This window comes from Canis lupus, chromosome 15 (genome assembly GCF_048164855.1).
Source record: "Canis lupus baileyi chromosome 15, mCanLup2.hap1, whole genome shotgun sequence".
NCBI lineage: Eukaryota > Metazoa > Chordata > Mammalia > Carnivora > Canidae > Canis > Canis lupus.
In genome coordinates, this window is record NC_132852.1 from 51909042 (window position 1) to 51929477 (window position 20436).

Genomic DNA, 20436 nt, shown 5'->3' on the forward strand with positions numbered 1-20436 from the left:
GAGACACATGGCATGTTCCCGAAGGCTTCTGGCCCCCATGCAGAGATAGCATCTTGGGAAGGCCTTCCTGCGGGCGTTCTTTTCCCCCAGACCACCATCCCAGGCTCCTGAGGCACCAAAGGGTGTGACATTGCCAGCCACACCACACATGGGGGCCCCATCACCCCGGGGAGTTGGGTCCCGTAGCCTATGTTTGCATCAAATACCATATTTTAAAAAGAGAGTTAAAGAAAAACATGAAGATGTATGCTATCACAGGCCTGATGAGCACATTTTCTTCTTTCTGTCTGCCAGATGGAGAATCCACTTTGAGGTGCTTACTCATGGCAGGCACAGAGGCACAGGCCTCACGGGACTGATGGAGACAGGTCTAGGTTAGGACTGGGGCTGTGCAGGGCTGGGGCTCCCCAGCACTGGTGAACAGAGAGCACGCACACCATCCTAAACCCATAGCACACATTCTTAGCAAGAAGACAATGAGGTATGGAGAGGAAAAACCCTAAGAACTCTTGACAGGACTTCTGTAAGATGATGGACTTCAAGGATCACCTACAAAGTGGGCAGGGGGTTGCAACTGTACCAGTTTCTTACTACTTCACCCCAGCAGAACTCATAACACCAGCAGGTATTTCTTAGAGGCAGGAAATGGACAGGCATGAAGCTGCCTTATGCACAATCCTAAATGGCCTTCGCTCTACTCATCATCCAGCCCAGGTCAAATCTCTCAAGTTCGAGTTAATGGTGACCTGGCGTGGCCTTCTGGTTCCCAAAATCTTAGGGGGGAAGCAGATCTAACTCACTCTTCCAGGATTCACTGGAATAGGATTTTACTACATATTACTAGATCCTTAGGGCCAGAGTGGATCTATCAGGGATCACAAAGTCTACAGTGGTCCTAAGACCACACCAAGTTCAAAGGTTCATCAGGAAAACTCAAAGGACTCTGGAATTAGTCTCATCTATTACAGCCCAAGATGCAAATCAAAAGAAGCAACAGGAAATGGCACATGGGATAAAGTCTAGAGGAAAGCAGGTGCCAGCTTCTAGAAGACCTTTCCCAGGAGAGTCACACAGAACGTGCCTAATTCTTCCAGCAATGAATTGTGACAACGCATGTGACATGTTGTCCACCAGGGAAGCCCATTAGAGATGCAATGCCCAGGATTCATACTGGGGCTGGTCCAGCAGGCCCCCTCTGCCTAGCCTGTACCAAAATTCCAGAGTCCCAGAAGGAAAAGAGATGTTCAGATAAGTCATACTGTTTGCATCAACAGTCTAGGAACAATGGGAATGTTTCAGAAACGTAAGTTCCCAAACCCCAGCCAAGGGCCACAACAGGACTTCTGAAGGATAGCAGTCTTGGGTTTGCTACGTTAACTCCCTCTCCGTACATCTGCCAGTATGCCTGACAGCGTCCGTGAATAGTATCGAGCTAAACAAAAGCTACATTTAATATTTAAAATGAAGATACTTGTCAGCAGCTCCTACCTTTATTAACTTCCCGACACCAAAATTTCCATCTGTTTTTAAGCACTTATCAAAGCAGAATGTGACTTTTTAAAAAAATAAATGTACTTTTTAAAAAGAACAAATACCTCTTTGTTAATTTTGTTGGTTTCTGCCACCCGGTCGGCCAATACAGGGTGCTGAACCGGAGGTGCGGGGATGGGCTGCATGGCAATCAGTTGAATCTTATTGGGAACCCGCCGGCTGGCCTCCGAGGACCGGGAGAGCCTGTCCACATGCTCGAAGATGGAGGCTGACGAGTGCTGCTCATTGCTTGAACTGGGCAGCGGTGGCCCTGGAGCAGAAGGAAAAGCAAAAGCCTAAATAAATAAAGCCATCCTAAAGAAATAGCAAATAATTGGTCATTATACTACTTGGTGCCCAAACTTGCCCTATTTTGGTTAAAGGGGGTTAAAAGTCTTCAGGAAGGGAAAGGAAAGGGCAGGAGCCACTCAGTGTGTCACTACCCAACTTATACAACTTTGAGGGAAACACTGACAGCAGATCTGAATTTCTGTGCTCATTTAGAGAGAGAGACATTTAGTCACCAATATAATTATACTGGTGAAAAGGGAGAAGATGGAGGGGAGTGTGGACATGCAGGCATGTGCTGCTTTGCCCTGAACACATCTGGCCTTTCGGTTCTGATGCAGAAAGAAAACTAAGCTGAAGAGCCACGAGAAGAAAAAGCTGCTGCCTGCGGGGCATTCGTTCCTACTTTAAAAAAAGAAGAGTAGTAAGTACCCTGAAAAATTATCAAAGGGGGAAACTGTAAGACATGTATATTTTACTGTAACTTGAACTTTTTAGAAAAGTAATCAGAACTTCAAAAAAGAAAAGAGACTGGATCTTGGTATAATGGGTGATGGTCTTCAATTTCTTGCATTTTTTCATGTGAGGATTTTCTCTAATGAGTATTACTTTTATAGTAGAAATAATCCCAGTAAGCTTTAGTTTTAAAAAGGCAAAATTAGGGGGTTCCTGGGTAGCTCAGTTGGTTGGACATCTGCCTTCAGCTTGGGTCATGATCCTGGGGTCCTGGGATCAAGCCTCATGTCGGACTCCCTGCTCAGTGGGTACATAGCCCTCTTGTCTCTGTTGCTCCCCCTGCTTATGTGCTCGCTCACCGTTGCACTCTCAAAAAATAAATAAAATCTCTGAAGGAAAAAGAAAGGCAAAGAGAAAGATGCAGAAGGGCTGAAGAGATGGAGAGAGCACAACAGAGCTACTTGGAAGTGCTCCCTCTGATAAGCCACAGTCGCCCTCTGAATGCTCTGGACACTGCTTTAAAATAAATGACCAAGAGGCCATGAGAAGGAGTGAGAGCATGCGGAATCTGTTTTTAAACAAAAGCGTGAAGTTGGAAAGCTTGAGCACAAGTAAAAATATAGAGGTTTCTCCTTGATGTAAAACAAGATAGAACTGAGCCAAACAGTAAGAAATAGTAGCGGCTATTTTCGTAAGGAATACATGCACATTAGTGTATATAAGTCTTTGCACTTCCTCTCCACGTGAATTATATTCATTCATTACCCTATAAGATTTACTGAACTGTGAATGAAGGACGCTCCTCTTAGCAAGGAGGCATAGTTGTCTGGATTCAGGCTATTTGGGGCTTTCTTTCCTTGCCCTGGGCCCAGAGGGAGCCTACTTGTGCAACACAAGCACAGTCAGGCACCACCATTCATCCAGTGGCAGCTACTCAAATTGCAGGCACAATGCCTAAAAGGAGGTAATTAGCTTCACCAGATAGCCTAGCCTGGCTAACCCAAACTTACAGCAACAAATGTCACAAAGGGGGGTCCATTACGCTACTGACACTTAAAGGTGAGACAATTTTTTCCTCCAGGAGGGTGCATCTGATTTCCTCCAGGGCACACAGATGACAAAGAAAGAACATGCACCCCCCCCCCCCCCACAGTGCTATCTGCCTGCCTGGGTACCTAGGAGCTGCAGGCCCGTGACCAGCTCCAGTCTGTGCCCCATTCCAGCCCCCAACTTGGTCATGGCTCGTCACTCTGTAATTCACCAAGTGCAATCACAGAAGCAGGAGAAGCCCAGGAAATCCTCAAGCTTTTTTTTTTTTTTTTTTTAAAGATTTATTTATTTACTCATGAGAGACACACTCTGAGAGAGAGAGAGAAAGAGAGAGAGAGAGAGGCAAAAACACAGGCAGAGGGAGAAGCAGGCTCCTAACAGGGAGCCCGATGCGGGATTCGATCCCGAATCTCGGGATCATGACATGAGCTGAAGGCAGGCACCCAATGGCTGCGCCACCCAGGCATCCCAATCCTCAAGCTTCTACACTACTCAGAACCCAACCATTCTAATATACATAATTCTAAAATATATAGAGAGATACATATCTATATATCTCTATGTATAGATATCTGGGTTATTTTTATTGTTTGCTACATATTGCATAATTTTTTAAAATGACCTGGACAACAATAACCAGTGGAAAGTACAACTGTATACAGAGAGATTAATCTGTGTGCATCTTCCTTGAGGTCAATTAGAGACTCTGGATTAAAACCCATTTCTATTCCAATATTACAAAACAAAACAAAAAAATTGTCATGATAGAGTATAGGATAACATCAACAACGCAAAATGGCAGAGGGTAGGAAAATATGCACTGTTAAAATGCTGAAGCAACAGAATACTCTTAAATACTAATTTCATTATCCATAGGTGAATATAGTCCAAGTGCATTATCACTAAGGCCCGTGGCCCCCGTTTATATCCTGTGAGGCAAGGATCCCATTTCTCTTTCTGTCTTCATCCTGTTCTGGCACCTCCCCCAACATAGGCTCTGAGCAAACATTTGCTGAAGACAGGACTAAATGACCTGGACTAAGTTTATAAAATGTTACCTCAAAAAGCCTCTGGGAATCTGCCATAATGCAAAGAATTCTCATTTATAACCTCAATCATTTCATGAGTACTCCACGATTATACCTGAAAAACTTAGATGTTACAGGTAGTCAAAACAGCTGCCCTGCAATCTCACTAAAACTATCAATTTGCTTTGAAAACTCCTTTTTTAAAAAGATTTTTAACTTATTTTTTCAAGAGCAAGCAAGTGAGAGAGAGCATGAGTTGGGAAGGAGCAGAGAGAGAAGTAGACTCCTTGCTCAAGCAGGGAGCCCAAAGTGGGCCTCAATACCAGGACTCCGGGATCATGACCTGAGCCGAAGGCAGATGCTTAACCAACTGAGCCACCCAGGTGCTCCTGGGTGTTTTTATTTTTAAGATTTATTGATTTATTTGAAAGAGAGAGCAAATGGAAAGAGGCAGAGGAAAAGAATCTTCAAGCAGATTCCCTACTAAGTATGGAGCCTGCTGCGATGCTCAATCCCAGGACTCTGAGATCACCACCTGAGCCAAAATCAAGAGTTGGATGCTTAGCTGACTAAGCCACCCAGGCACCCCCACTTTGCAAACTCTTTAGCACTTGCCAAAGTAGATGTCAGCTTAGTTCCAACTGAGACCTCTATAATTCCATTCTAGAATTCGGAATTTGTGGAACTCTCATTAATGATGTTCCAACTACTCAAAAATCACACCCTTGCACACACGTTTCGTAGCCCTTACCTACTGGGTGGATTCCTGATGACAGAGGAGGGGGAATGGAAATTACGCAAGGACACCACAGACAGTAACAGCCTGAGTGCCACTGCCTTTACTTGAGGAAGGTACATCATTGCCCTATCTCATCTCGCTCTTCACAACTCTACATGGGAGCCCATGGTAGCAATATGACTTATTCTCAAACCTCGATAACCAAACACAGTGACAATCTGAGTTGATAACCTCGTAATGGTCCGTGGATAGTCATATATGCGACATGGTTTAGCCACCTTCCAAGAATAAAGCACAACCTCTAATAGACCAAAACCAAAACAATACTCTTTCATTAGCTATCACTGCAATGTGGGTCCTGAATATGTCAGATGACTTGTGACATCCACGGAGCGCCTCGCCAAGGAGTTGGAAGGGACCCAGTGACTATGCCACCTGCTGTGTGAGAGAGAACACTGGTCCCAAGGCAACATGGAGGATGGGACCATATGGTTCTCAAGCAACTATGACTTGCCACAAAAGAAGGATTTTTACATGATTTACAAAATAATTCAAAAGCTATGATTAAAAATGCAATCTTTTCTATAGGGTATTCAACTAAGTTCTATGCAAGCTAAAGTGCCTTCATGGCAGCCTTCAAGAAACAAATAAAATCTTCTAAGTGAATTGATATGTAGAGTGAGAAAATCCTCTTCCTAAAACATGAAAATAACATAGAGATTATGGTGTCTCTCCAAATCATAATAGCAGCAGTTAAGCTTCTAGAACTCACAAGAACATCTGGTGCATTTGCCTCCTTCCACAGGCAACTCAGCCCCACACCTGACATGCTTTACTACCTGGATTCTGAATATATGTTGATAGTGATTTTTTATTTTTGTTAGCCATGCAGAATATACTAATACTGTCAGGGGTTAAATGTAGGAACTAAAAGAAAGATTTTCTCAGATAAGCAATAAACAGAAACTGAGAAACTCCAGAGCTGATCCTTCCCCCCCGCCCCTCAAATATTTCCTTGCTGGGATCAAAATTAGATTTTAGTCCAGTCTATCTGAAACAGAACACCTGTTACCATGGTGCTAAATAACTTCTAAGATTCTGTGAAACTGGATCCAAAGAAAAAACTCTTCCCTTATTCTAAAGGGATTTTCTTTAACATCAAAAAAGAGCTGGAAGGAATTTCAAAAATGAGCTAGTTTAGTCCCACAGAAGCCCCAAAGGCTAAGGGACTTGCAAGGTCATAAGCATGACAGTGATAGATCAGGCCCTCTGGCTTCCAGCTAGATTCCGTTCGTTTATAGAATATAAACGTTCATTCTGTACTGCATTTCAAACAAAGAAATTTGTGATGACAAATGTTTAAGTATAAAAATTACTATTAAAAATAATATCCTGAGGCATCCCCACTTTTCTTTGCATTACCGAAACACTCCTGAAATATAAATAAAACGCCAGCAAATACAAGAGCTGTAGTTGCACATTTATTTAACAGAACCTATTAAACTAAATCCAAACTACCTTGCCATCACACCAAAAAATGCCTCTAAGTCTAGTTAGACCTATGGGCTTAGTTTTATCAGAGAGCATGAGGTTGTGCTCGCTTCAGCAACACATATAGAGAGCATGAGCTCCATGGTAAAGCCCTTTGGGATGGACATGAAGTTTGTTTCAGACCTGGCCTTGAAAGCCACTGACTACAGATACAAGTATGCTACATGATTCAATCACACTGAAGTACCTGCGGGAACAGTGATGTAGGAAAAGGACCAAACACAATGTATTTGCTCACCCATGATAAACGACTTTCTGTCAGTGACAGCTGAGAAAAATCTAGAACTGGATCCTCAGAAGGTCACTAAGTTCCAGAGGCAGTTCTTGAGACTCTGGTTTTACTTTGATTCCTCCTTCTTCAGGGAGGAAAACCATTAGGACTCTAAACTAGAATGGAATGTCGCTATTAACCTCAAAACATATTTGAATGAATCCCTAACTCCTAGCATAATCTCCTGCCTCAACACAGACACCAGTACAACATATTAGATGGTGACAGTCGATGCTGAGAAATTCACCATATGGATGATGAATATTCCACTGCAGATTTTTTTTAATGTTTTAACATTTGAAGTAGCATAAAGTCTTATCCTATTGGAATCTCATAATTAACTATGTTTAACGTGGAGAATGAGAAGAGTCACAGACCGCTCTGTGGGGCTCTGTGGGATGGGCCATCGTTCACCGTTCCTGGCGTCTTGTCTCCTGCATCCCTCTCACTGGACTCCTCACTTACAGTAGAGTCAGCATCCGAAGGAGAAACTCTGCAGTCACAAAACAAATGCAAACATTAGGAAAAAGAAAGAAAGGACCTGGTCTCGGTGGGGGCAGGGTAGGGGGGAGAGGTCACATTAATTTCAATGTAGAAGTCAGGCTTCCAGGTTAAACAGACAGAAATGAGACAGTCTACAAAATCATCTTCAAGGAACACATTGACAGCACATGGTCCCCTCTAGGAGACAGTATAACATGGCTTATATGGCTTAATAGGCTGCATTCCAACAAATGCTAGGAAGCTAAGTGCCCTTCTGGAGGACGGTCCCTGGAGGATGGTTACCAGGGCCCTGGATTCCAGTCTGGGTCTGGCAGAGGCTATATCAGAAGATGTGGAGTTCAGGCCTGGTTCCAGGTCAACTGGGACTGCAGAATTCCTAGGAACCCAGGGTGGTCCTACAGTCACCCCACAGAATCCCACAGCTCTGGGAGACACCTATACTTACAACACAAAAGCAACAATCACCCCTGAGCTTTGAGTCTATATATAAAAAACCAGGTGACATAGCACCAGGCCGCACTAGGCTAATGAGAATCATTAACAGGTTAGCACCCCTTCTCTTTGTGCTCCTGAGGGATGCTACAGTCCTACATTAACAATGCAGACTATTGAAATGTTATGTCTAAATGTTGAGGATGAGATAACCAAGGGAGAGGGAAAAAAAAAAAACTTGGCAAAATTATACTAACATATTCAAGTCTTTAATGATTTGATTTATTCTTAGCCTGAAGATGATTAAGCAAATAACATCTCTCTACATAATTCATTTTCTTTTGTAAAGATCATGGTGTAACATCCATTCAATTGTTAAAACTAGGCCAGAACCCCCGGGGTAGGTTTTCTGGTAAGTCAGAAATTGTGACAGCATTTCAAATGTTGGTATGATCACACATTTCTTCTCTCTTCGCAGGGAATCAAGATTTGGAGTTCAAAGCTCAAAGGAAGGCTGATAATTTGAGGCTTCCATACCCTCATGTGATTGTGCTGAGATCTAAAGTCACCTGCATAAAGCCTGATTCTGAACTTTGACCAAGCTACAGCCCTTCTCCCAGGATCAGAGGGTGATAGGGACTTCCAGGTGGGTGTTAATACACAGTCCTTCGTGCACTTTTCTTTGATAGGAGGAATGGAAATACATTGGGAATGGGGAGCTGGGCAGGGAGGAGTGGGGCTGAGTCCAAGGAAACATGCTAACGAGGGTGACAACACAGACAGCCAGAGGAAAAGCAAGCAAAGAAAAAAGGATGTGATGAAAGTCACCTGCAGACAAAGCAACGAAGTCATAGCCAGACGCTAGCATAACAGCAAGGGCAAAGCCACTATACTGACTGAGCGTGTATTATGTGTCATGCACTCTCTATACATTACTTCTGGTATCATCTCCAGAGGGCCCAGAATGATCACCCCAGAATACACACTCGAGCTAGGCAATATAATAATTGTCAGGGGGAACCACCAAAGCATCTGGCCTCCCTCCTCTGGTAGTCCACTGGAGCGGACTGGGAGCCCTTGGGTTTGTTGACTTTGGACAAGCAGTTGCCAGTCTCCTGGGCTGTAGACCCAGGGAATACTCACCATCAGTTCTTCTGATACTGGAAACTGACAAACTGAAAAGGGAAACATGCTCTGTGATAGAGAACAATACAGAAAGACCGATAAGAACCTTCCTCTGTGACGGACATTCTTAGAAGGGATCTTTGCCTTCGGGCTCGGCACATCTCCATTTTCAGAAGGTGTGGTGTGGTCCTTCACAGGTCCCGGCAGTGGCGCTGGCTCATGAATAATCAATATGTCGTCTTTATTGTGCTGACCCAGATGCTGCTTAGCAAAATCAAAGCCCTTCACGCTAGGGATCTGCAACTAAAACACACACACACACACATACAAGTGAGACAGACCATCTGAAATCTGAGGACTGTAAAAAGGGATCATGAGAGCTGGCAAGATCACTGAGTGCCAACTTCGGACCCGAGATCGTGTTTGCCATCTCACCATTCTAATTCAACAAGCATCTCTAAAATGTCAACTGTGTGCACAGCACCATTTATACTTAGAGTTTGCAGAAAAGACAGATACTTTTGAAAGATTAAAGAAGAGTACAGGATCAAATGGCTAGACCATAATATAAAAGACATCACAAGACGATACCTGACTCACCATCACAGTAGCATGATCATGACTATGCAGTTCCAGAGGGATCGGCACGAGCGAGACACTCTTTACAGAGAAATGGAGACTTGAGCCAGGACTCACAAGGCAGACAGAACTGGGAAATGAAAAGGGGCAGCTACACAGAGAATGTTCTAGATCATGTCAGGCACCAGGAAACACTTGAGGGCTGGGAAGAGATCACATCAGGCACCCTAGAAGGGTCAGAATGTGGGGAGGGAGAGAAGGCTGGCTAACAACAAATGTCAGTTTCTGGAGCAGGAAACCACCAAGTATTTCTGAAGAGGCAGATTTCTAAAATCCAAGAAGACAGGACACAAAGAGATGTAAAAGGGCCAACAATACCCATGCAAGCAATAATGAAAGCCTGAGCCCCAAATCCTAGCAATGAAAATGGGAAGGAATGAATAGTTCTAGAGACCGGGCTGAAGGATCTGGAAGCCAAAAATAGACACAAGAGGCAAAGGAGGGAAAGCAGCCAGTGATGACTTGAATGACTTATACAGGCAGGCATCCTGAACAGTGGAAGGGACATTCATCACGAAAGAATGGTAACCTGAGGAGATAAAAAGACAGGTTTCACTTTAGACATGCTGAGTTTGAGATGGCAGGAAAAGCTCCAAAGGAGAGTAGCCCCGTGTTGCTGGATATGGAGGACAATGGCGTGGAGGAAATTCCAGGCTGGAGACAGGACTTTGAGAGAATCTATATAGAAGATGACAGGTAGGGGACCTGAGATTTTTTTTTTTTCTCCTGACATTTTTCAAGATGAAAACAGAGTCTGTGGATAAAATGTTGGGGAACATCTAATAGTTTGGGGCTCAAAGGAGAAAAAGGAGGAAAAGCAAAAAATAGGTGACTTCAAAGAAAAGAATTTGCCAAGTTCAATGTAATAGAAGGCAAGGGGATAGAAAATTTCCAGGAAGGAGGGACCAATGGAAGTAACAGGGATGCAAAGAGGAAGCAGAAAGGGGTCTTTGAAAAAGTCCACCTCTCATGCTGGTGGACACAGAAGTCTTACCTGAGCACCTGGTAGCAACACCAAACCCTCAACCAAGACCCCCTGAACCTGCCACCAGAGTCCAGACCTCAGCTTCCAGGCCCATGTAACACAGAAGTATACAGAACTGTGGGCAATAAAGGTGAGGCACCCTTTGTGGTGTGACACTAAAAAAGTGTTGGGGTGGGTGGGGGGATATCATGTGTCATTAATTTGAGCTTGAAGAGTATAGGAAACTAAACTGCATTTCAATAATTGTCCCAAGGGACAATTTGGCAGGAAGGCCAAATGCACAACCAAAGAAAGCCCCTAGGCCATATTTCACCCCTAAAGAAAGTCCATCAGTCAAAGACAAAGGCCAAACCAATGTAAGGAGTTATTTTAGACAACGTGCTATACAGAAGCAAAAGGTTTTGTCATATGTATGTTAATTTTATGCCAAATGAGTGACAACACCAATAACCTACATTTGTGATCTCGAAGGTCTTTTTAGCACTGCAAGTCTAAAAGTCAGTGAAAAGCAAAGTAGTCAGCAGTAATGACTTATGCCAGCAGAGGGGGACAAAACTTACTATAAATGTAGTTTAGAAAGGCGTTGCTTGGAAACAAAAGGCAAAGCCCCGGTGTGGCTGTATTTTCTAAATTAATGATGTCATGTGACAAGAGCAGGCTACCCCACCTCAGGGGGCCTTTGTGATTTGCACACAGTCCTTGGCTCAGGAACACTGTTTCACATATACAAACCCAAACCTGTCCCTCTCAGGTTCCCCACTCCCTTCCAACCACTCAGGATAAGCTTATCTCATCCACAAGACTGTGATCTTCAGTGGGACTCCCCGAATCCCTGGGGGTATATGTTTTCCTAGGGGTATGCAGCTATTTTAAGACCATCACAGTCCAGATGGACAAGCTCTGCATGTGCTCTTCACTAACCAGTGATTTTCCTGAGTGTGTGCCTGTGGTCTGGGCATTGCGCTGATTCCCCTTTCCTGCCTCCCGTCATAAGGGTCCTTCTCCTACTTTACAGAAGAGAGGCGCACCTCTCACCCCAGCTGTACTTCATGGTAGTTCCATAAACAAGCTGCCTCTAAATGAAAGAATCACAGACATAATCAATAGTCACTGAGTCAACATCATTAACACCATTTAATAAATCTTGGTAAAATCTTTTTTAGTGTATCTCTCAGCAAGAAACTAAAATGCCTCCAATGACCAAGGATACAATCACTTTTGCAAGGTAGGTGGTCTGCTTTACCCAAATTGAAAGAGGAGCCACAGACTGCCTCCTCCAAGTAGAGATCTCCAAGTGATTAAGGGAAAAATACAAACAGCACCACTTCTGTGGTGCCTTCCGTGTACCCCAAGTCTAGGAGTTAATACTACTGGTCTACCCTGACAAACTCTCAGAGTTCGTGCAAGAAACAAGCATCTGAATATGTTAAAATGCTTCATTATTGTTGCTGTTATTGATGAAATATCAAACAGTTAATATAAATAGCTAAGCGTTCTCAGGCATCAGATAAAACCCATGAAGTTAGATATAAAACTTCATAATTTAGCAACAGGGTGTGACACATGGTCGACCATCTGTAAATATTTGATGACTAAATGAATTTTAAAAAGTCAGTTGAAGCTCCAAACTTATTGGATCTTTTGGGGAGCCAAGACAATGGCTATATGTCATCAATAAAATATATGTCCATCAAAGCCCTGTTGGCTTACTGTTGATTCCCACTAACATTTTTGAATATATCCATTAGATCCTTGCACTTCTCACCGGCAGTGTGAGTCACCACCTTTTACAATAGAATTTTGGCAACTACTCTGTGCTTCTGCACAAAACAAAAGCTATCTTAGAACACACAGAAGGAAGAAATTAGAGGAAACCTTGCCCACTTATGGAATTAGCTCCTTTTGTTTCATCCTTACTTTCCAGAATGCTTTTTCTTTCCATTTCTTAAAAAAAAAAAAAAAATCTAGAGTTAAGTCTGGATGTATTGTATCTCTGGCTTCCACATGCAGAACAAGTTTCAATCAGTAATTTATAAAAGAAGAGCCACGATTAATTACTGCCTTCAATATTTCCATTAGGACTCGTTATTTCTGAGGAAAGACGGCTCTTTTGTTCCTTCTCTCTTTAATATGTCACAGAGGGGACAGGCCTCATTGTCCGTGCCCCGCTGGAATACATCACCGACAAGTCAGAGTGGGCTGGTAAAGCAGGTCAGCCAAAGAACAGGAGAGATGCCTGATGAATTTTAAAACATGTGAGCCATAAATATAATAAAACCTGGGTGGAATAAGAGTGAATCTCTAGCACTCCAGTTAGCCTGAACTCCTGAGAAGGAGCAGTTAAGGTGACAATAGAAATCACAGAGCAAACCCCAAATGTGCCCAAAATGAAAATTTGCAATCTCAAAGACAGTAGCATTGTCTACCCATTTCTTATTTGGTGGATGTGATCTGTGAAAAGCCCCCACAGTTGCCGTGCTGCTTCCATTCAGAAGGTGAAGAGAAGGCAAAGTTACTGCCGTGTGTGTCTACTGCAGCCCCAGGGCCTCTGGTCACCCTGTGGTCTAGGAGTTAGAGGAGCAGAACTCCCAAGATTCTCCCGCCCGCAGGCCACAGCAAGTCACAGCCAAGTGACCACGGGGGTCCTGAACTCTCCACATAGTAGACACCACAGGGTCCTTGCAGAGAATCAAAGAGCAACCACAGGAGATGAGATGAACTGGGCTGATGGGAGAAAAGACCACGGAGCCTCTCCCTTCGATCAGCTGTCCACACAGCCTTCCAAAGAGGCCATTTGAGGGCAGCCCGGGTGGCTCAGCGGTTTAGCGCTGCCTTCAGCCCAGATCCTGATCCTGGAGACCCGGGATCGAGTCCCATGTCGGGCTCCCTGCATGGAGCCCTCTGCCTGTGTCTCTGCCTCTCTCTCTCTGTCTCTCATGAATAAATAAATAAAATCTTTAAAAACCAAAAAACAAACTGGTTGTTTGAGACCTAAATACATTCAAGCTGCTCTCCCTGCTGAAAATCCTTCTGTGGCTGCTCCCCACTACCAACAGCACCACTGCTGACCCGATATGTCCTACAACCCCTCCCAACCTGGCTCTCGCCTACTGTCAACTCAGCTTTTGCCGCGCCCTTCCAGACAACCTTTCCTCCATCATTCCTGATATATAGGCCATTCCCTTGACCTGTGCCCACTGTAATTACCTGGCTTCATCTCCTCAACCTCTGAGCTTCAACCCCAGCATCGCCTCTTTCCAGAAGACAGAGGCAGTCCACCACCTAGAAGGCTGCCTCTCCTCTCTGCTTCCAAGACAATCTACACAGACTTATGCTGCTATGTGTCAGCATCTGGGTCACTTGTCCTTCTCCCCTACTGAAGTGCTCAAAGCAGGGATTGCATGTTATCTGGGCTTGTAACCCAGCCTGGCCCTGCTTGGCTCAGAGCAATTGTTTGGTGATACAGTGACTAAGGCAGCTCTTTCTGGCTGCCCACTGGTCAGGAACCACGGTCCCACACCAACAACAGAGAGTGGACTGTCCCCATCGGAAGGAACAAGTTTTCATGGGACCAGCAGCATCTAGCCAATGCCATTCATATCTTTAAACAGAACCTCAAGGGCAAGGTGCCTCAGGGCAAGGTGGGTCCAAGCCACAGTTTTTCTGATACCAGTCAGCAGTGATTATTTTGGGCCACAAGCTAAAGGGACTACAGATAAAAGAAAGATAAAGGTTAGAATTGTTTTTTTAATTACTGGAAATAAAAAAGGACCCTGTCTCAAAATGTGACAGAATGGCTTCTACCTCTTGTATGTCAAACCTAATCCACTCCCAGAGAATCTGAAGAGATTTCCTGCTCATTACAAGGGGTCAGGAGGTGTGGATTTTTGGTCGGCACAATTATTGTTTGTAGCTCTGCGATTTGCTCAAGGATCGGGGAAGAGTAGTAGTGTGGCAGCATCAGGGGGCAGGGTAAGCAGGACACACAGAGAAAAAACATAGAGCCACACAAGGACAAAGAACTCTTGCAGTCCCAGGGGAAACTAATTATCTTTTCAGCTTGTCCCAAGGGACGGGCTAGAGGCCCTTCCCTACTGCCAGGTATGTCTTAGAAGACACACTTGTAAAGTAGATATGTGTTTCTAAACTAAACAGAGATCATCCTTTTCCTGTTATAAACATCTGGGTTCCCATGCAGGCAAAACAAAGACCACACTTCTGAAATGTCACAGAGTCTGCTCCCCCAGCCCTGACCCGCCTCAGAAGATGCTGACTCCCTCAGGGACTCCTCCACACAGAAGACCTTCCCACAAACATGTTGTAAAGATGTATGTACAAATCCTACAGCACATGCAAAGCAAGAGCAAACCCCAAGGGCTGGAGGTTCATATGAAACTCTGTCTGATTTACAACAACATCTGGGGCACAAAGATATTTCAGAAGTAAAAGTGGGAAAAGGAGAAAACTTGGGGGAATATCCTGTTTTGAACTCAAGGGATGCTACCCTCTGACAGCTGAATGAAGTAACAGATGATGGATGGGCTTCACAAGGATGGTTTATGTTAGGGAACCTGGAATATGAAAGACCTGAATATATAACCATCTACATTGGATCAATCTCGCTGTAACAATACTCTTTCACCAGAACAAAAACATTTCCAAACTTATTGTTGATTTTACTACAATGAAATTCACAGTATAAATGATTTAGTACCTTAAGCACTTTTTCCAGGCGTTTCCATGGCATTATCTACTCTAACAACAAAACAGTCTTAGCACCACGTAAATAATAAATGAAGATAGGTCATAAATATAATTTTAATGTGTAACATGCTTCCATTACACTTGATAACCATAAGCTTGCAATTTAGTCACGATTTTGCATTTTTAGTTAATTCATAAGAAAAAGAATACTCTTCATCTACTTTTCCAAAAGTGCAATAAATTAAGAATACCTATTTTTTCATCTAGTAGGTGTATGTTTGTAATGGGCAGATTTTTTAGACCCAGGCAAAATAAATTTAAAAGATTAACAGGTAGCCCTTTGTTTCTTATTCATCTGTTTCTTGCTTGCTTTTTCTTATCAAATTTTTAGAGTCAAGTGAGTCCTCTGTGTGAGACCCATGGAGGGTACACATTCACACAGTTGACGAACTACCACTTTCCACTCCTTTGTTAACGGCTAATCTGCATGATGTGCTAGATGTGTGGCAATACTGAGTTTTTCACTGGTACTTGGCATGTTTCTGCTCACATCAGATCAACCAAAACTAAGCACTTACCAAGAATCAATGCCTTTGCTCTGAAACTGGTATGTGACAATTAAATATTGCAGAAATCATTGAAACATAAAAGGGAGAATTGCTATTATAAAACCTAAATCGAATGTTTTGGTATGACATGAAAAAGATGTTTTTAAAAAACTGCTGTCAAATTAGGTGTAGGTGAGTTAGGTCTAAAAGATTACAGAGCTGGGGTGGGTACTGGAAAAAATCTGAAGAATTTTATACTCAGGTTGCTTGCTCTTCTCTAAAGAAACCCAAACTGGAAACTGCAGCTGATGCATTATAGGTGTTGTTTCTTTTTTAATTCTTTTAACTTTAGTTTTTATTTTCGAGAAGGAGAGAGAGTTACAAGCAGGCTCGGGGCTCAGTACAGAGCCCAATGTGGAAACTTGGTCTCATGACCCTGAGATCATGACCTGAGCCTAAATCAAGTCGGACGTTTAACCACCTGAGCCACCTAGGCACTCCTAGGTGTGTTGTTTCTTACAAGAAAACCACACAGAATCCTCTTAAGTAAACCAACTGTTCAAAAAATAAAATATATTTTTTAAAAAGACTCAGTACATTGAAAGATTGGTGAATACAGACCTACTCATATATTTAAGTTAAAATGTTTAAGGCATATAGTATCATTTCTCAATGATTAAGTGGTCTTGATCAAAGTGGATAGTGGGTTTCCAACATGGTGGATGGAAAATAAAGGAGCCGTCCAGTGGAGCTGTGTATGAAAGAAATAGACACACAAATCTGATAAAACCTCCCTTGGCTCCTGTTCTTGGAAAACATCCAGGGTTAAAATAGATCAGAATTCATACAAAAATGGATGTGATCTTTGAACTAATCATCTTATAAATAAAATCACAGAACTCAGAACTCATAACATTGCTAAGCCCTGATACAACTTCATCTTCTTGGCATATAATTAATACTACAGAAGAATCGTGGTTCCAGTAAGCAAACATGAGGCAAAGAGATACCACCATTAAAGCCAGAAAATGTCCCTATGAGCTCTGTCTCCCGTCTTTCAGTATCAAGAGCCTGAACTCCGCGTAACTCCAGCCCGTAAGTCTGCCTGTGTGCCGGCTGGGGGGTTAAGCTCTTACCTTCTGACGCTGCTGGATGTTGGCCACCGTGTCAGGTTGGAAGTCTAACTTGTCCGTGCGGCAGAGTTTCCAGTAGAGGATGATGACAATCACCATTACCACCAGCACTGGAATGACCACCCCGACAATGACCCAGAGGTTGTTGCTCTGGGACGCTGGGGACGGCCTCTTCACTCTGTCCAAGGCTGCAGACAAAGAAGACAGGCCGTTCACTAATTCCTCTGCACTCATTTACTGGACAGCCCTTCTGTGCCTTCTTCGATGAGAAGCCTGGGACATCCCTGTCATTTCAGGTCAAGACAACTGGTCAGAGGCTGTGATCTCCTGGTGACCAGAAACGTGACGCAGTAAAACAAACACAACATAGAATGCTACATCCTCAATGCATTACGGACCATGGTGACATATGTGACGTGTCTAAATGAACATGGCTCATCTGATGGCAGAGCTAGGTTGATTCCAGGTCTCCTGACTTCTATCAGCACCACCCTAATCTCAATGCAGGAACGCTTCCATACTAAAAATCAGAAATCCCAGTAAGTAGTCTGCAAGCACTGTCTTAGTTTCCTTACCTGTGCCTCTCTCTCTAAACCCCCTGAAATAAGACTTAAGGTACCAGGTGTCAGTTTTAAAATTATATTATATCCAACTTCCTTACTCTGAATCTGCTACTCCCCACCCTCCTGCCCACCCCAAACACTGCCACCGACTCCCATCTTGCATGGCCTTGGATGAATATATCTCAGTCACTCTGTCTTCACTTCTGTCGCTAGCTCTTTTCCCTAATCTCACCTCCTGGCCCTGGGCCCTCATCCTCTTCATTCTGCACTCATCTTCTCAAAGGACTCAGCTCCTCTTAAAGTTCAGGTTCCAATGACCAGATACCCCAACCCAAAACATCCCCTCCCCTCTGCCCAACCTTCTCATCTGTCATGATCACTTCATAAAAACTGCTCCATAACAAGGCTAGTGGCCTCCTCGTATAAGTTCTTTTGTTCTGGGTGCCTTTGCCTTGCAAACGGTACCTTACTATTTTAAAATGTATTTTATTACATAAATGTGTCATCTTGATATGCTGTACTACTTTGCTCATTAACATGGTCATGACTCTAAGTCTTGTCTTTTCAAATGCAGTTCAGTCTTCAGAAGCAGGGGGCTAAGTTTTAGGCTCTTTTCATATTCCATAATGGTTCACACACACTATGGGATCTAAATGTTTCTGCTCAAAGATGTAAGAACAAAAAGATCCTTAGTGCTGGTTTAAGTGAGGGCTCAGGCCTCTGGGAGACTGAAAAGGGAGGGAACAAGCACTCTAAGGCATAAGCACTATGAAGGAAGCACAAATGACACAGCAGGGACCATGCAGGAAATGGAAAAGGGGACAAGGTGTTAATCTTATTTTTAAATCTGGCCTGAACAGAGTCTATATATTAGTTCATTTTGCATGAAAACAACTGACAGTTCGTGAGGAGTGACAGAGTCAAAGTGAGGAGCTGGGGAGACAACTGTATGCTGTTCTTAGTTCTAACCTAGTAACACCCTGGGAGAGGCATAAATGGACCAAACAGGGCTCTGCTACCAGGATCCACAGCTGCACGGGGGCTGAGCCTGATGTTGGCCGAGGAGGCTCCCAACCACAGGATCCTTATCCGGTGGTTTTTAGAAGGAAACTAAGGAAAGAGAGGTACAAAGACGAGAGGGGGAAAAAAAAAAAAAAAAAGAAGAAGAGTGAAGTAACTTGAAAGATGCCTATACCCTACTGCAATTCATCTTCTTTCAGAGGGGAAGTGCTTAGCTGGACTGGGAGGCACCTCTCCTACAACCAGAAATGTCCCAGGTGAAGACATAAGTACGCACTGCTTTGAAACAACATACTGAGATGCAATCATATCTCAAATACTAGCAAACCATCAACAGATTATTTGCTTAAGCTCTCCCCCACCATCATCTGTGAATGAGACAAAGTATGCCCATGGGCCCTCACCCTGCTTAGTTTCCAGGGACAAGTACAGATTTCACAAAGAATCTTCCATTACCAAGAATAACTGTGAAGCTGTCGTTTTTTAAAGGTGCCTTTACATCTTATGTGTTCTCTCTATAAAGAATTTTTCAATATTCTCTGATGCTCAATTCCCTTCTAAACACTTACTTATCACTTTAGTGTTGGGAGCAAGTATCACCAAGCTCCTATAGGATTGCTCTCTGGCTCATAAGCAAAAACATCCCCATTAAAATAGCAGTCTGATTCACAAAGGAACATTTAGAGAAATACACTCTTCTGTGACTCTCCTTTTTCTTAATTTTCAATACCCAAAATCTGGGAGTTGAAAAATAAGGCACTGAGAGCAACCACTGCCAGGGGCAGGAGCCAAGTATCTTCCAACAATAATACAGAAATATCCAAATACCTCTTTCTAAACTATGAAGTACTGTGAGGATGGGGAGGGAGAGAAACAGCACTGAAAAGGGTGAGGATCAAGGACTTCTTTGTGTTAAAAAACTCAGCAGGAAGCCAGTAAATGCAGAGGGCACCTCCCAGCTTCCTGTGTGACTAACTGTCCCCACCAACATTCAAAATATGACAGACACGGTTTTGGAATAAATACAGAGAAAACAAGTTCTTTTACGTAAGACAAGATTTTTAAAAAGAGGAATAGTACAGAAGTAGGGGAAAAAATATGACAGTTAACTTTAGCTACTAGAACTCACTCTAACCGACACAAAATGCTGGGCAGGAAAACAGCTACAAGCACAAAGCAGCTGAAATGGAAGAAAGACTTTGGCAAGTGAATTTTAACAACGGACATTTTATACAAGTGCCATGTAAGAAATATTAAGGGTCGAACATATAAATCTACTCTGTGCACCTAAGCATGCTTTAAATTCAGATTTCATTGTCCGAAAAAACAAAACAAAACTGGCTTTTGATCCCAGCATAGCACAGGCACTACTTAGGGTCTATGCCTCACACACTTACGTTGGGCAACAGCGCCTTGAATTCGATAACCCAAGATAATGGCTGCTCTCTGGATATCTATCTTGTTAATCAGATCTGAAGACTTGACTGCACTGAGTCTTTCTCCATCTTGATCCTCCACAAAGTAGATGAGCTGCACAGGATTGTCATCTCCCTCCAGCCTTGACACGTTTACCATCTGAAAGATAACAGAAACCATTAGCATTTTCAAAGCTCCTATTTCCAGATGCCCTGTCTCAAGGTACTCAATCTTAACTGTGTTATTCAGGATTCATTCCAACCCTCATAATGAGCTTGTTACACCATCCAGAACACCATTCTGGATATATTCTGGATCCCAGAATCCCCACAATGCTCTCTTGGTGGGAAGAGGGACAATTAAAATGAAAGTTACTCTATACGGGATAACAGACGTGCTTCATCTGCTCAGTCTTCCCTAAGACAAATAGGCAAGTAGGATACAGAGAACACAG

At 43.3% G+C, this 20436-nt stretch overlaps 1 protein-coding gene across 1 annotated transcript in view; it reads right to left on the reverse strand.

The window, feature by feature from the left end:
- KIAA1549 (KIAA1549 ortholog) overlaps window positions 1-20436 on the reverse strand; it is a 145324-nt gene that overhangs the window by 42601 nt on the left and 82287 nt on the right. Inside the window, exons 10-14 of the mRNA XM_072775756.1 lie at window positions 19964-20141; window positions 16987-17171; window positions 9081-9277; window positions 7291-7406; window positions 1596-1801 (exon numbers count right to left, since the gene is read on the reverse strand). Of these exons, the coding sequence (XP_072631857.1) occupies window positions 1596-1801; window positions 7291-7406; window positions 9081-9277; window positions 16987-17171; window positions 19964-20141 (882 nt within the window). The remainder of the gene's footprint in view (window positions 1-1595; window positions 1802-7290; window positions 7407-9080; window positions 9278-16986; window positions 17172-19963; window positions 20142-20436) is intronic.